Source organism: Berghia stephanieae, chromosome 3 (genome assembly GCF_034508935.2).
Source record: "Berghia stephanieae isolate SIO BIC M18660-M18661 chromosome 3, UCSD_Bste_1.3, whole genome shotgun sequence".
NCBI classification, from domain to species: Eukaryota; Metazoa; Mollusca; class Gastropoda; order Nudibranchia; family Aeolidiidae; genus Berghia; species Berghia stephanieae.
In genome coordinates, this window is record NC_088362.1 from 88,600,852 (window position 1) to 88,617,631 (window position 16,780).

The window sequence follows — 16,780 nt, forward strand, 5'->3', positions numbered from 1 at the left end:
TTCTTCTAGCTTCAAGCAGCAACAATTTTATTTGTCAAAACAATAATTCAAAATAATGTTATTTAAAATCGATGGAGATGAATGGTACTGTTCATAAATTGAATAGGCCATATAAACAGGTATTCGTTCCATTGACGCGTTCACTAATCTGCAAGTCCCAAGAGTGAGAGTTGGATTTTGCCAAGATGAGGGTCATTTTAATCGATCGAGATTTAAGTCGCTGATTTTCAAAATGGCCGATTACATTCTGATAGAAAATGTGTTTAACAATCTCAAGCTTTCTTTTGGATACCGTCGTGAATCACCAGAGAAAACAACTAGGGTATTATTCTAGGAGGCACACAAGACAAGTATTTTTCTCTTTAAGTCAATGAATAAATGACCAAAATAAATTGCGTTTTTCTTTAAATGATGAAAATAGGACTAAGCGCGTTTTGTAAGTCACCTACTCAATTGAAGGACCACTTTTCTGGCAAAAATTCTAAAAGCATATTTATTTCTCAGAGTACGACAACAATGTAAGTTTATATATACGAATTACATATATTTATACTAAGATATGGCTTTGTGGTCAAGTAGTATGACACTCGCCAGCGGACCGTAACTCGCTGATCCCAGTCACCCTCTGGGGGACATACAGTCGAGTCCTTGAAAATGTTATTAAATGCCTTTCCCACTACATTGTGAGTAAAAAGAGTTCTTGGCATGTAACAAGGTTGTCTCTGTCGAAAAAAATAAAACTTATAGTAGCGCCTTGCAGACGTCACAAATCGTCCAAAATGTTAACTGTTGTTGTTCGCTTGGGACCCCTTTCAAAGCGCTTAGAACATATTTAGTAGACATCATGCTATGCAAAGGCTTTTTTGTGTGTTATTATTATCTATTGACTTTTATAAAATTTGCGGCCCAAAATGGGATCGTAAGTAAACATGCACGAATATCATTTAAAATCATATGGCCATCATCAGTGTCACACGAGGACATTATACCCTGGAACAGTTAACTGCCTTCTTTGGAAAAAAAATAATATTTAAAATTTAGCCAGAATACTCATCCTTCAAATATCGATCGATTTAAATGACCCTTATCTTGACAAAAAATCTCAAACCTGGGACATGGCGAAGTCTCGGGTTTAAGAGGTTTTACCAAGATGAGGGACATTTAAATCGATAGAAAATTTGAAGAACGGGTTTTCTGGTCACTCTTTTAAATACGATTATTTTCAGAATACAGGCAGTTAACTCAATAATGGTGCTCCGATTCTAGATCGTTTCAGCAAAGTATCCGTTTCTCGAAAACGGATACTATGTGCTTAACTGTATTATTAATGTTCTTGTCTAAATAAGAATGGAATTGGAATTGCAAATACACGAGCAGGAACTTCTACCTAATTGCTACTCTGGGCTTATCTCGGTCCTGTTGTTTTTAGAGAAAAGATAAAAGTGAATTATTGTTTTACTCAAATGGCATGGAGAGTAAAGAAATGAGTAACCTTGTCGGTACAACCATATACTACCAACTTTGAAAATATGTAGAAATTAAACCTCAACTTTGCATGTAACCCACCTTAGAGAGACAGGAGTCAGAAAGTGAATGACATATGAAAAAGGGAGCTCAAAGTTTGAAAAATATAATTTATAGTTTTAAAAACAGAAACAACGGGAACATAGCAAAGAAGATTTTATAGAAAATAAATAACAACATAAAACAACAAAAACACGGCAAAAGCAAAATAAAAACAAGTAAAAAGCAAAAACAACAAAAAGGAAACCAAAACAAAAAAAAATATATTAAAAACAAAAACACAAAAAGGACGAAATAATGAACGAAAATACTAATTCAAAACGTACATGGCATCTTGGCTAGAAAGTCTCCAGTAATGCCAGAGTAAGTATTGTAAAGGATACATTTCCAGACGTTCCATCACCAGAACATCCTGGAACTGAAACACCACGGTAATCCCAAACGTTCACATCGTTACCATGTCATTTACTCTGGGATTAACATTACACTTCATCTTTTAAATCTTTTTTTTTAAATCTTCAATCAGTTAAATTTGCATAGATTTGATATGGTTTCAATAATGATGAAAAATATAGGGTATGGAGAAGTGCCACTTGAAAACAGAGAATAAAAATATTGCGGTGTCAGAGCTAAACTTGAGATCCAACTGACACAGCACTCTCAGTTGTCTAAGAGCGAGCAGTCGCACTAGCCACTGAACCATCTAGCCACACTAAAACATGGCTTTTATGTTTGTCTTGTTTCATACAGAGAAGAACATATAGATAGTATGAAGTTGACGTAACTCAGGTCTTTGTTATTGCTTTTTGCCATCCGCCTTTATGAGTAATTCTCACTAAACTGTATTAACCAGACTATAAACGTCCAAGGTTACACATAGTTTTGTGTGTTGGTCCGCTATCCATCCGGATGATAATGTTGTAGGCTTCTTAGCCAAGCGCTTACTATCTTATTTGAAAGTTCGCAGTGTAAGTCAGCCAAGCCTCTGTTTGATCCCCCTAAGTAGTTGAGACTAGAGAGTCTGCACGGTAGGTACTAAGTTTGAAAGGCATATTTCATTTTAGAGTGGTTGGATGGCTCAGTGGCTAGTGCGACTGCTCGCAGATCTCTCTCTCTCTCTCTCTCTCTCTCTCTCTCTCTCTCTCTCTCTCTCTCTCTCTCTCTCTCTCTCTCTCTCTCTCTCTCTCTCTCTCTCTCTCTCTCTCTCTCTTAGCCAGGCGGGGGGTACTGTGTCTGTTGGATCCCAAGTTTGACTCTTACATCGCGATATTTCATTCCCTTTTTTTTCATCTGGCACTTCTCCATACCCTATATATCTCATCATAGAACTGATACAGGGCCCTGGCATGGCGGAAATACATCCAACATCCAAATAATCGTGGGCTATTACCCGGTATCCAATATACATGTCAGAACGCTTCACAATGTGTTCCATCCCAACAGCAACACTTAAAATGTAGGACGATGCACGCAGCCAGTTAAAGTGCTATTACTCTTCTTTTTTTCTTTTTTTTTTCGACGTAGACAACGCTGTTAGTTATCATCTCGTTCTCATTTTACAACTGACCGTGGCGAGAAATCGTGAGTAAAGAGCTTTTTCTAAGGATTCAACATTTGTGAAGCAAAAAGCTGGATTCGAATTATTCTCTAAACAAAGATAAAAGCATCGGCATTCTTTTGCCCTAATGAAGAAGATTTTATAATTTAATTCTATATTTACTATTTGAGTAAATGTATTAGTTCCAAATCACTTTTATTAATATAATATTACATATACCTAAGATAAGACATAGAGAACGCAGTTAGTTGACATCTAGGTATTCATTTTACGACTTGGCGAGAAATCGACAGTAAAAATTTTTGTCTAAGGAATCACATTTGTGAAGCAAAAAGCTGGATTCGAATTTCTCCATACAAAATAGAGACAACGGTATTCTATTGTTCTAATGAAGAAGATTTTACAATTGTACTCTATTTACACTTTATTTACTATATTTTTTTTAATTAAGCAATTGAAGATGTATGCATTGTTTTACCATGCACTGCAAGACTTGAACTCGCTGACTCATTTTGTCTTTTTCATTTAAACCTAAAATTGAATTTAAAATTTTGAAAAACCACAACAAACTTTTAACTTCATAATTGTGCCATTCAGCGTATGACATATTAAATTCCCATTAAAAGAAAAATAATCCTCTTCTTCTTTCAGTTTATCCCGCATTTTGCAGAGTTGCCATAATGAATGCCAAATCTCGGTTCAGAGCATCATCTTCCAGTACCTTCATTTCATCCTTTAGCTTATCAAACCATCTAGTCTTTGGGCGTCCCTTTTTCCTCTTCCCCGTCAATTGCAAGTCCAAAACTTTTCTTCTCACGTACTCCACCTCTCTCGTCTCTTTGCATGTCCGAACCATTTCAATTCATCTTCTATTGATACATTCTTTATTTCAGTCAACCTTCGAATTCGTTCATTTCTCACTTTATCTTTTCTTGTCCAGCCAAGTGTCCATCTCAACATCCTCATTTTCGCTATCTCAACTTCTTTATCTTGTTTCATTGTTGTAGCTGCCGTCTCTAGTCCATATAACATGACTGGTCTTACAACAGTTGTATATATTTTCCCCTTCAGCTTTGCGGAAATTCGTTTGTCACACATAAGTCCCGTTACTTTCCTCCAGTTATTCCAGCCTGCCTGTATCCTTCTCTTAACCGCCATCTCATTGCCCCCATCTCCTTGTACAGTTGTTCCTAAGTATTTGAATTGGTTTGTCTCTGGCATATCCTTTTCTCCTATCTTGATTGGTGGTCCTGCTCTCTGTTGTCCGATGCACAAATACTATGTCTTCGATCTGCTTACCCTTAATCCTCTCCTTTCCAACACCGGTCTCCAACCCTCCAGTTCCTTTTCCCTTCAGCTTTTGTATCATTCAAAAGTACTACATCATCCGCATACATCATGTTCCATGGTGCCTCTCGCCGAATGGGTTCTATAGAACATCCATTACTATTTCAAACAGCAGTGGGCTGAGAGCGGATCCCTGGTGTAATCCAACCCTTACATTAAATGGATCAGTTGAGTCAACAGCTGTTCTTACCACTGTTTTGTTTCCTTTGTATATATCTTGGATAACTTTGATAAATTTCTCTGTTCGCTATTCTGAAAATATTTTTCTGTCCTTCTTTACTTTCTAATTGCTCATGCATATATTTGAAGGTCTCGGACTTTGCTTTTGCAACGGCTCTTTTTGCGTCTTTCTTTGCCTGCTTATATTCATCTACTTTCATAGCATCCCTGTTTGTCTTCATGTTCTTCCTTGCTTCCCTCTTTTTCTTCATTCCACCACCATGTTTCTTTTCCAACTTTTCCTCTTCCTCAGCTGACCCCTAGCACTTCTTTGGCTACTTCACGGATTGTACCAGCAGTTCTTTCCCATTCCTTTGGGAAATCAATTCCTAGTCTTCCTTGCACCGTTGTAGCAAATATTTCTGTTTGCTCTTCCTCTTTTAGTTTCCACCATCGTATTTTCCTCTCATTTTGTTTCTCTTTTATCTTCCTCTTTCCAAATGCCACTTTCGCAATAATAGTCTAATGTTGCGCTGCCTCTCTCTCTCTCTCTCTCTCTCTCTCTCTCTCTCTCTCTCTCTCTCTCTCTCTCTCTCTCTCTCTCTCTCTCCCGGAAAACTGCCATAATCTGATACTTCCTTCAAATTTCTCCTCCAGCACAACAGGTAATCATCCACGTGTGTCTTTCTCACGCCATTTAAATACGTCACTCTGTACTCATCTTTATTTCTAAAATATGTATTTAGTATTGCCAGATCCAATCTTGTTGCAAATCTTACAATATCTTCGCCTTCATTTCTGCTACCAAACCATCTCTCACCTCCGATATTGCGTTCCCATTTGTGCCCATTCAGGTCCGCACCGATGAAATCTCTTTCTGATTTCTAGAACATTTCCATTTGTTCATCAATCTCCTTCCAAAATTCATCCTTTTTGTCTTGCGTACAGCCTATCTGGGTTGCGTATGCACTCACGACCGTGACCTGCTCCATGTTGACTACAGTCTTGGTCCACATAAGTCTGTCGGACACCCTTTGGACTTTAACAACATTTTGTGCAAGTTCTTTATCCAGAATGATACCCACTCCGTTTCTTGTGGCTTCATTTCCTTTATAGAATATTTTAAATCCTCTACCAATCTCCCTTGCTGATTCACCTTTCCACTTTGTTCCTTGCACACACAGAATGTTGATTTTTCTTCTTTCCATAGCATCAGCGATTTCCATTGATCTGCCTGTCATACTTCCAACGTTCAAACTTCCAATCTTGATCTCCACTCCCATCTGTTTCCTCGACCATCTTTTACTTCCTTCCTCCTTTTCTGGGTGACCAGCAGTCACTGCATCCTGCTGGCCAATAATGACAGGCGGTCGTTTTTATCCTGGGCCTCGGCTGATCCCGTATAATATTTCTGGTTTCATTCATTCAAAGTTGTGGCTTGAGTTTTACTGCCAGGATGCCCTTCCTGAACAAACACTCCCCATTTATCCGGTCTTGTGACCGGCCTCACAAGGTGCTGGGTTGCACCCGATAAAAAGCAGGGTTGTCCATTGAAAAAAGAATGTTTTATAATTATAGATTATATTTACTTGCTACTCACTACATCTCAGATAGAAACGTACATACCTCATAACGAAAAGCACGAATGAGAGAAGGGATACATTGGGGTTTTACACGATCCGATAGAATTCTTTTCTCCATCTCTGACCCGTTGTCTCCAAATATTTTTGGCCTGTAGACTTTGAGGGTAACTGGTTTTAGTTTGGGGCCTTCTGCTGCCTCATAGAACTGGTTAAATACAAATAGAAAGGGATAAATTCAAGTTAGAATAGGGGGCGTTGCCGGTGATTCTAAAAAGAAAGATTTGAGGGCGTTTGATTGGAAATGAGTTTTAAAAAACAAAAAACAAAAAAAAAAAAAAAAACCAAAAAAAAACAAAAAAAAAAAAACAAACAAACAAACAAACAAAAACAAAACAAAAACAAAAAAACCCCCAACAACTTAGCCTTTATCTATCGCAATATCCACTAAACGTTTTCAAAGCGCATTATAAGGGGTAACAGCAACACTCATCATTTAGGACGAGACATGACGCCTGTTAAGCGATATTACATTCTACATTTTCGTCCTTTGCATCATCAATAATTATCTATTTATCTATCTATCTATCTATCTATCTATCTATCTATCTATCTATCTATCTATCTATCTATCTATCTATCTACCTATTTATCTATTTATCTATCTATCTATCTATCTATCTATCTATCTATCTATTATATATATATATATATATATATATATATATATATATATATATATATATATGAGTGTTAGTGGGTACTTCTAGGTACGAGAGTACAAGTAGAGATTCTACGGACATAAAATGCCGACTGTCGACGTGGATGAAGACCACAGAAACATGTGTTTCGGCCATAAATAGGTGAGTGACTCCAGTTATATTTATATATATATATATATATATATATATATATATATATATATATATATATATATATATATATATATATATACGAAAACAAAGAAATTACGACGCTATTTCAGTACTGAGTAGACACTGAAAATATTCTAAAAGTTACAAGCAACAACAACCTTAAGTTAGTTCTTTCCAAGTTTAATAAAAATGCCTTATTGATTAAGGAACTATGCCGGTCATACCAAACTTGTATAAAATTCACGATATCAAAATTTGCTGCGTCTAGTTAAAAAGCAAACACAAATGACCGGTCAGGACAAAGTCTGGAATACGTTTTTTGCATCTATTAATGCTACATAATTTTCAGTACGAGCAGCAATCATATTCGACTTTTTTCCTATGATGAATAGCCTCCAATGTACCCTGAATTGTATTCCTTGAACTTACAGCATTTGGTCACTGATTGATTATAAGGGTGGTACAACTCATGCAGGAAATTCGGGCTGACGATCAGAATCAAGAAAACAAACGTCATGAGTCAGGATGTTGCCTCTATACAAGCAATTAGCATTGACAACGAGGAGCTAGAAGTCACTGACCACTTCACATACCTGGGCACATCCATCACCAGCAACCTCTCACTTGATGCAGAATTAGACAAGCGCATCGCCAAAGCTGCCGCTGTCATGGCACAACTGAGCAAGAGAGTCTAGACCAGTAAGTAACTCACTTTGAACACCAAATTTAAAATCTACCAGGCGTGCGTACTAAGTAGCCTACAGTACGACAGTAAATCCTGGACAGCATACGCCAGACAGGAGAACCGCCTGAAAAACGTCCACATTTGCTGTCTACGACAAATTGTCGGTATTAAACACAACGGAATCGCTTGCTGGCAACCGCAGTGGCTGGAGATGTGCTGTGAGGGAGGGAGTCAAGCGAGGTGAGGAGAGGAGAAAAAAAAAAGTTTGCGGAGAGGAGAGCAAGGAGGAAAGAGAGGCAGCAGAACCAAACACCAAACACACAGTCAAACTACGTGTGCAGTAACTGTGCTAGAGACTGTCATGGAAGGATTTGGCTGCTGAGTCACACCCGTCGCTGCTCTCAACAAGACCGATGAGGCCAAAATCACACAGGGCACAAACCATCGTTTCTTGAGACGGTAGTATGACTACTAGAGTTGTGGCGGTAGACCGAACAGCTCGCTGTCATCGATACCCTTGCGACAAAACGATTTATCGAGTATAGAGCAGTAAAGTTAGGTGCCCCAAACGTAAACAAAGGTCGAGAAGCACGTGGCAAACCACATGTTCCTGTCTTGACAGCTCACGTTCCAATGTAAATAATAGAAAAAAATAACCTTTACAATTTGGCTGTTAGGTGGCAAAAGAAACACATATTCATAAATACTCGATCATGCATCAAATAATGTCTAGATATGGATATTTTATGGAACAAAAGGTAAAATTTTCTAAAATTTATCAAAAGTTAGTCTATCTATTTTTAGGCCAGAGCAAATTATTGCGCTGGTGTGAACAAAACGAGAATTATTCGGAGCCTGATTTTCATAATAATTTAGCCTTATATTATTATTTCTGCAACTGTTAGATTTTATGTAAACATATTTTCAATACTGAAAGTGTATTACCTACAACTCAAACTACAAAATTGGGAGACCTATATTGTGCGTAAATTATTCCGGTCCCTAACGGAAATCACTAGCAACTTGTTATTGTTTACGTTTGGGGCACCTAACTTTACTGCTCTATTAGATCGGAACTCGGAACTGTATCGCGTTTAAACCAGTTCACATCCAATAGTAAACAAGCTACCCGATGTCTTAGTTTTAATTGAACGAGAGAGAAAACAATTCACAATCCGAGCAGGAAATTCCGATTTACCGATAGATTGGAGGGATATGAAGTGAAGGGATGGAGCATGGCGGGGGGGGGGGGGGGGGGGGGGGGGGGCGGAGATGAAAGCAGGGCTGCCAGACAATATTTCATGAATAATCCAAGCCAATACCAAAAAAAAAAAAAATCCAAATATAGGCGGTTTGGATTAAAATAATCCAACCTGGCAGCCCAGGATGAATGAGAGAAGGGTTGCCTGATGACGTAGTACATGGGATTTTTTGTTTTCGGATAATAGTTTCTTTATTATTCTTCATGAAGAATAAAGTGTTTCGACCGAGAAGGGAGTTAGAGTATCACGACTCGGACTTCAATTATCTATAATCGCTTTGCCGTTACTTGTTTATTTTTTAAATGGAAACGGGAAGATCCGGTATTGGGTGAAAATAAGATCGAATTTCACCTTGAAAGGGTTATATTGTTACTGGGTTGGTTTTTTTTTTTTTTTTTTGCTCCCCTCCCCCTCCATCGCCCCCCCCCCCTTTTTTTTTCTTATTTTCATTCAATTCAGTATTGTTGATTGCTATTTACTTTTTCTATGATTAGCAAGTGAGGTAGGGGTGTCAGAATTTGCTGGACTGGTGCAATTAACCCTTTGCCAGTGACACTGAGTTTCCCTTTATATTATTTTTAATGCAGAGTAAAGCGTTTCCATTAGAGCAGTAAGAATAACGCGACTTGGGCTTCAATTAAACTATAATGGCATTGCCGTTATTTGTCTTTTGATCAAGACGGTAAGATCTTATCTTAGGTTCAAGTAAGATTGAAATTCGACTTTGAAGGGTTAAGTTCTAGAGTTTTTTTTCGGGTTTTATTTTCAAGCTTGCTGGTTATCTTTTTTCTGACTTGGAAGGCTCGCAGTACTTACCCGTACGGGTTCACACACAAAACGATACATCTAGGTCACAAAACGATACATCTAGGTCACAAAACGATACATCTAGGTCACAAAATAAGACATCTAGGTTTCATTTGTGCCAAGACAGCAAGCCAAACCGAGCGACTCGGAGTTAGAAAGACATTTCCATGAAAGACTCGGTATTTGCAAAACACTTATAAACCAATTCCCGCCCAAGCTCTAATGCCTACTACTACTGCGTTTTACACATCGAGTTAAAAGAGTCATTTCAAAAAGTATGTGATTGACTCACAATTTAAGACATTAGAAAATCATATGGATCTTGATTTTAAAAAACCCATATAGATCAGTCATAAACCAAAATGACGGATCGAAATATCACCTTGAAATATGAAAATTACGATATGGCATTTTTGTGGAATGAAAATATTTCAACATATATTTTTAAAAAATTGTATTCATACATTTGAATAATTGAGTTTAATTGGAGTTAAATTTCAAATTTGTATAATTTATAGTCTCGCGGCAGCAGGCTTCTATACTTTTCCAATTTGTTTTTTCTTGCACCCGATATATATATATATATATATATATATATATATATATATATATATATATATATATATATATATATATTATTACATTATATATATATATATATACATACATATATATATATATATATATATATATAGGCCTATATATATATATATGTGTGTGTGTGTGTGTGTGTGTGTGTGTGTGTAACACTCACCGCACCAAATCTTCCTACAAATGTTGTTGACCAAATCAGGTAGCAGTCATCAGGTTGGAGACGTTTCCTTTCATCCCTGGCCTGTGGTATTCCGTCATCTCTGGTCTGATGAGATAAAACACAGATTCAAAAGATTTGCTCTTATTCAAAGCCATTGCTTTCAAAAGTTCTTTTTTTCTTTTAAAAATGCACATAAGTATTGCAAATTAAAAGGTCTCAATATTGTTATTGTGCACCCAACTGCTTTTTGTATACTTCCATTATAACAAATATCAATTTCCTACAGTACACGTCACCAGTCAGTCGCAAGTATTGTTCAAGTACTCTTACTTTCAAATACCTGTTCGCACTTATAGTCGAAGGACGATGAGATTGGGTGGAATAACTACTCGAATTAGTTATTGTACTTTTATTTCAGTCAATAAAATTAATAATAATAATAATAATAATAATAATAATAATAATAATAATAATAATAATAATAATAATAATAATAATAATAAAATAATAATAATAATATAATAATATTAATAAAATAATAGAATCTTTATTGTCACATATATATGGCAATTTGTCATTTAGTTACACTTGTTATAACGTTATATGATAACTATAACATTGAACAGATATTTCACTCCTATCTCTCTCTCTCTCTCTCTCTCACACACACACACTCTCTCTCTCTCTCTCTCTCTCTCTCTCTCTCTCTCTCTCTCTCTCTCTCTCTCTATTTTATATAAAATTAACTAATGACCCAAGCAAATAAGGATATTCATACTATCAGTGCCTTTGTGGTTTTATAACATAACCTAGAAATTTAGCAAGTACATACATTATGTTATCTAATTTTTTAAACACGTTTTTATTGATACATGCAATCGTTTTGAAGAAATTGTGGCTTTTTTCTGATGAATATGGCCCAAAGACATACATTTTGTGAATATTGATGCATCAGAGAGATTCTTTTTTTACTGAATATTCGTATAAACCGTTGTCAGAAACAACTCTGTATTTTTGAATATGTACAATTAGAACATTAGCATTAGAAATTAGAAGGAATCGGTTTGGCCATTACAGAGCATTGAGTACCAATACGATGAGTAATCCATGAAAACTTTATTATTCTGAGGTCTGTTGGTAAATGGATATAAAATTTAATAATTTGTGATATTAATATTATGTAAAAAATGGGCAAGAGAATAGTTTTTGAACACAACTGAACACCTTCGAAATATTATAGAAAAGAATTGAAACATATCAATAGAATCGTGGCAAAAGTATTCTATTTTTAGAATTGATAATAATTGTACAAATCTCACAAATTGCTTCCCTTATGTTGGTGATCACACTGGAGCCGCAAGAATCACCGACAGCCGACAAGTGACAGGTAAAACTGACTAAAATACAAGACAAAGGGTAGGCGGGAAAGCTCTCTCCGCTTGTAAAATGTTATCGCTAAAGAGAACAAAAGTTTGATGTCGAAATACTGGTTCCTATTTCTATAGAAGTGTGAAACCACTCTTTCGGAGGACTGGAAAGATACCTCGTGGAACAGATTTTTTGGTTTCATAGTAATGGCATCTAATTTTTTTAGCCCAAATAAATGCTGGTCGTCAATAAAAATCATCCATTCTTGTTCATTTACGACCTGTACTCATAAGATTCCGCCTATACACCATGCTAATAAAATAGTTATGCCGCTCAATGTGTAACCTATCCATTGTTCGTCCTTTGGAGGACCGGTTGTACACTTCCAATGAGTCTTGACCCGGAAGAGCGGTTAGTGAGACAATTGCTTCCAATTGCCATGCACAGAGCCATATCAGTCATATACGGAGTGTTGGGTCCAAACCACGGGTTTTTACCTTAGTTACCACTTAATTCTCTATTTATATAAAAAGGTACCACCCAGAGAGTTTTGAATTTTGTTTTTCGTATTTTAGTGCCCTTCGTACTAAAGTCACAACAAGATCTTGACAGCCTCAAAACTCTGGCCCAGGACCGTAGCCAATGGAAGCAATTAACAACATGGATGGAGAAAGCTATACTGATCGACCATGGCTGAATTACACAATTCTCAGCAAGCGTCATTCGGACTGCGAGGTTTACTACGACTACTACTACTACTACTACTACTACTACTACTACTACTACTACTACTACTACTACTACTACTACTACTACTACTACTACTACTACTACTAACTACTCCAACTACTATCTCACTACTACTACTAACTACTACTACTACTCACTACTACTAACTACTACTACTTACTACTACTATACTACTACTACTACTACTACTACTACTACTACACTACTACTATATACTACTACTACTATCACTACTATACTACTACTACTACTACTACTACTACTACTACTACTACTACTACTACTACTATACTACTACTACTACTACTACTACTACTACTACTACTACTACTACTACTACTAACTACTACTACTACTACTACTACTACTACTACTACTACTATACTACTATATCTACTACTACTACTACTACTATCTACTACTACTATACATATTATATACAACTACTACTACTACATACTAATGAATTACAACACACCGTAATCCGTGTTCTATATAATATTTGAAGTAAACCTTTTATGAGAAATATTTGCTTTAAGTTTGAACCGAAAGGGGGGGGGGGGGGTATGTAAGATAACGCATCAATTACTGCTCTGGAGCCGTTTTCGTGAACTAGCGCTTAGTCTCTATCTCTGACTTAAGTCAATGACTTGACAAAATCGTATTTCACGTGAGTTGACTAAGCAAGTCCGAGACTAAAATCACGGCACCTTCGGACTAAGCTTGACCAAGTTGTAGTCATTTGCTGAGGCAAGACTTCATGCTTTAGTTTGAGACCAGTTACTAGGTTACGTCTTAGCGTAACAAGATAGAAGCTATTTTTATATGAAAGAGCTTCGATTCCGAAGTAAATTACGTCGGTTACGAATGACAGAGGCAAAAGTGTCCTGTCGCTATTGATACTGGCTTTAAAAAACTATAAGATAAGTGCAGATCGTCGAAAGTACACATTTTTGTGAGCAAAAACTATTTTTAAAAAATAAATTTAAAAGACTGAATCTAGACTTCGATTTGCGTCAAAGAACAACAACAAAAATTATTTGAAAGTATAGTGGAGACAAAAGTTATTCTGCTGGCTTTGTCACTGACTGAAATAATGTGATTTGTCAGAACACACTTTCTCTTTTGTTTGATTGTTTGTTTTGTTTGGTTGTTTGTTTGTTTTTTGTTGTTTTTTTTTTGTTTTGGGGTGAGGGGGGGGGGGGGGGGGGGGGGGGGTTATTCAATTTGCTTGAGTTTCATTGAAACTTCCATTGTCTTAAATATAGACCATGGACACCATTGTAGTCTAGCAGCCCGAAGTCAATATCACGTGATTGGATTCGTCATGACAAAAGTAAGTTAAAATATAAAAAGTACGAAATATTATTTAAATCGGATGTATTGCTAATTTCCTCTTTGGAAATCTTTTGCGTTGACAGTATGAAGGCGGGCATCTTATGTGCCATCATGTACTGGAGAGCGGGATGTTACCAGCACAAAACCAGCCGAATTAGTCACCGTCCTTACAACGCCCACTTCTAGGCAAGAGGCTAGAAAATGTTCATGAAATCCGATTTTTAAAGTCACTTGCTTCGTTCAGGCTTAAGACTAGCAAGTCATGTACTTGACTAGTAATAAATAACTAAATCTAGTCCTCGTTCATGAAAACGGGCCCTGGCCTTCAACTTCCGGCAATACAATTCTATCACGTGATCGCTTACCGAAAAATTGGACATCGTTTAGATTCTGTTTATAAATACATGTATATTATACAAATATAAACCAAATCCCTTTGCAGGGTCCGCTTATTATGTCGCAAATGTTACATTAAATTTCCACAACATGGTAGCTATGTGTGTGTTTTAACGATGTCGTTGAAAGAAATTACTCAACATAACATTTCTTCAGCGAAAGACATTGTTCCGGTCAAATTTCCGGTCAACATGGCTGACACCTGTTGGCACTGAGCTCCGGCTCAGTGTATTTTGCCTAAAGCTTCTCTTATCATACGAACACGATATTGATTTCATCACTAGTAAAGATTTCAATGTAAAAGTCGTACAAAAAAGCATTAGAAAAACGCTATCTTTCGTAAACGCCGATAAAACCGACATTACGAAACTTGACAAAGACGAGCAATATTGGAAAAAGACAAAAAAGTGGTATCGTTAATTGGAGACAAAGACGTAGAAATACAAAAACATCCGTCCACAGCCTCTCTCAATAAGCTGACACATGTATGGCTTAGAAACAACAAGCTGAGAAGAAAAACAAAAATAAAGTTACACAATAGCCTTGTTAAATCAGTGCTTATTTACAACTGTGGAACATGGGCACTAATAAAAGGGGAAGAAGATAAACTAGATGCCTTCCACAGGAAAAGGTCATGAGAATTCTAAATAAGCACTACCCAACCAAAATAAGCATCAAATCGCTGTACATAAAATGCGAAGACACGCCGCTATCGATTCAAATTTTGGAAACAACATGGAGACTATGTGGACATATTTTAAGGAAAGACAGAAATATTCCAAAAAGGTGCTATTCTTTACACCAAGCTGACATAACGAACATAAAGGCAGACCCACAACAAACATAAACATTATGATAAATAAAGAACGTAGGCTAAGGGTACTGATATGCGACAAGGATTTAGAATACTTTAAATCCATCGCAGCAGACCGTCATCAGTGGAAAGAACTCACTCAAATAAGAGAAGCAGCCAGAGCCTCGCTTTCAGAAGATTAGGAGGCGATCGCCAAAAAGGCGCAAGTCAAAGCTGCCGTACTCTGGAGAAACAATATTTAAAAATTTGGCCAGAAAACTCGTCCTTCAAATATGGATCGATTTAAATGATTAACCTTGTCAAAAACTCTCAAACCCGGGACTCCGACCAGAAAACTCGTCCTTAAAATAGTCCCGGCTTTGGGAGTGTTTGCCAAGATGAGAGTCATTTAAATCGGTCGATATTTGAAGGACGAGTTTTCTGGCCAAATTTTTTAATATGTGTTTATCCAGAGTACGACAGAAAGTTTCTTTAAGCGAAAGACATTGTTACATTGATTGGGCAAGCCCACAGTTTGATTCAGATACGGAACTTATTTTAAGCTTGTAAACAACTGTGAGACAATACATTATCAAGAGAATAATATATTTTTAAAAACGCATTGCCCTTTAGTTGTTTACAACACATATGATAAATATTTGAGTCTGCTTATACCAAGGAATTTACCAATGGAAACCGTACGGCGCTCTTATTGGCTTGCCAACCAGCGGCTTCGATGAGAAAACCATCCGCCATTTTGACTTGGGCTGGGAATTGCGTTACTATAGTAAACAAGCGCTGATCGGCCGTTCACGACATCTAAGAAAATAACTTCCTGCTCGCTCGTTTAACTCAAAATTATTCAAAACGATGTCTCTAAAATAATATAAATGTGACTTCTTAAGGTTTTCTTCACGGTCAAAACCACACAACAATGATTACGTCCTAGGCAAAAAGGAATATTGACAGGTCGACCGAGAGTTGAACTTGTCAGACGACAAACATCAATGCGAAGTGTAGAGAGAGTCAAGCTATTGCTTGTCTTGTCCTGTTCTATATAGAGAAAAGGATAAATAGTATAGCCTCGTGTGTGAGTGGTCGCGTTTAATAGTCATGTTTTAAAATTGTTTCTGTTGTTTATGTGTTAGTGATGACTCTCTCTCACACTCACTGAATCATCATAGCACAGAGACGCCAACTTTAAATTTGGCTTACAGGAATTTCAGACACCACTCGTAGGAATTTCTGAAAGAGGAATCCCCGCACACAAGAAAAGGGAATCGGGTTGGTATTTGGCATACATACTGTATAGTATCTAGTTCTAAATAGATAACTGATTAGAATTATATTATGATATATAAACACAATGCCAAATACAATTCCGAAGTTTCCTTATTTCAAATGAATTAAAGTTCCAAAACCTAATGGTATTGATTGTAGTACTGGTGGTAGTGAGGATGATGTGGTGTTCGTGATTGTAGAAGTAGTGGTATTGATGATGATGTGATGGTTGTAGTTGTAGTAGTAGTGGTAGTGATGATGATGTGGTGGTGGTTGTAGCCGTAGTGGTAGTGATAATGATGT

General features: G+C 36.8%; 1 protein-coding gene across 1 annotated transcript in view; it reads right to left on the minus strand.

Annotated features, from left to right (window-relative positions):
• Positions 1-16,780, minus strand: part of LOC144969689 (ribosomal protein S6 kinase beta-2-like) — a 49,018-nt gene that overhangs the window by 16,837 nt on the left and 15,401 nt on the right. Inside the window, exons 4-6 of the mRNA XM_078908840.1 lie at positions 10,552-10,656; positions 6,215-6,376; positions 1,851-1,942 (exon numbers count right to left, since the gene is read on the minus strand). Coding sequence (XP_078764966.1) covers positions 1,851-1,942; positions 6,215-6,376; positions 10,552-10,656 — 359 coding nt within the window. The remainder of the gene's footprint in view (positions 1-1,850; positions 1,943-6,214; positions 6,377-10,551; positions 10,657-16,780) is intronic.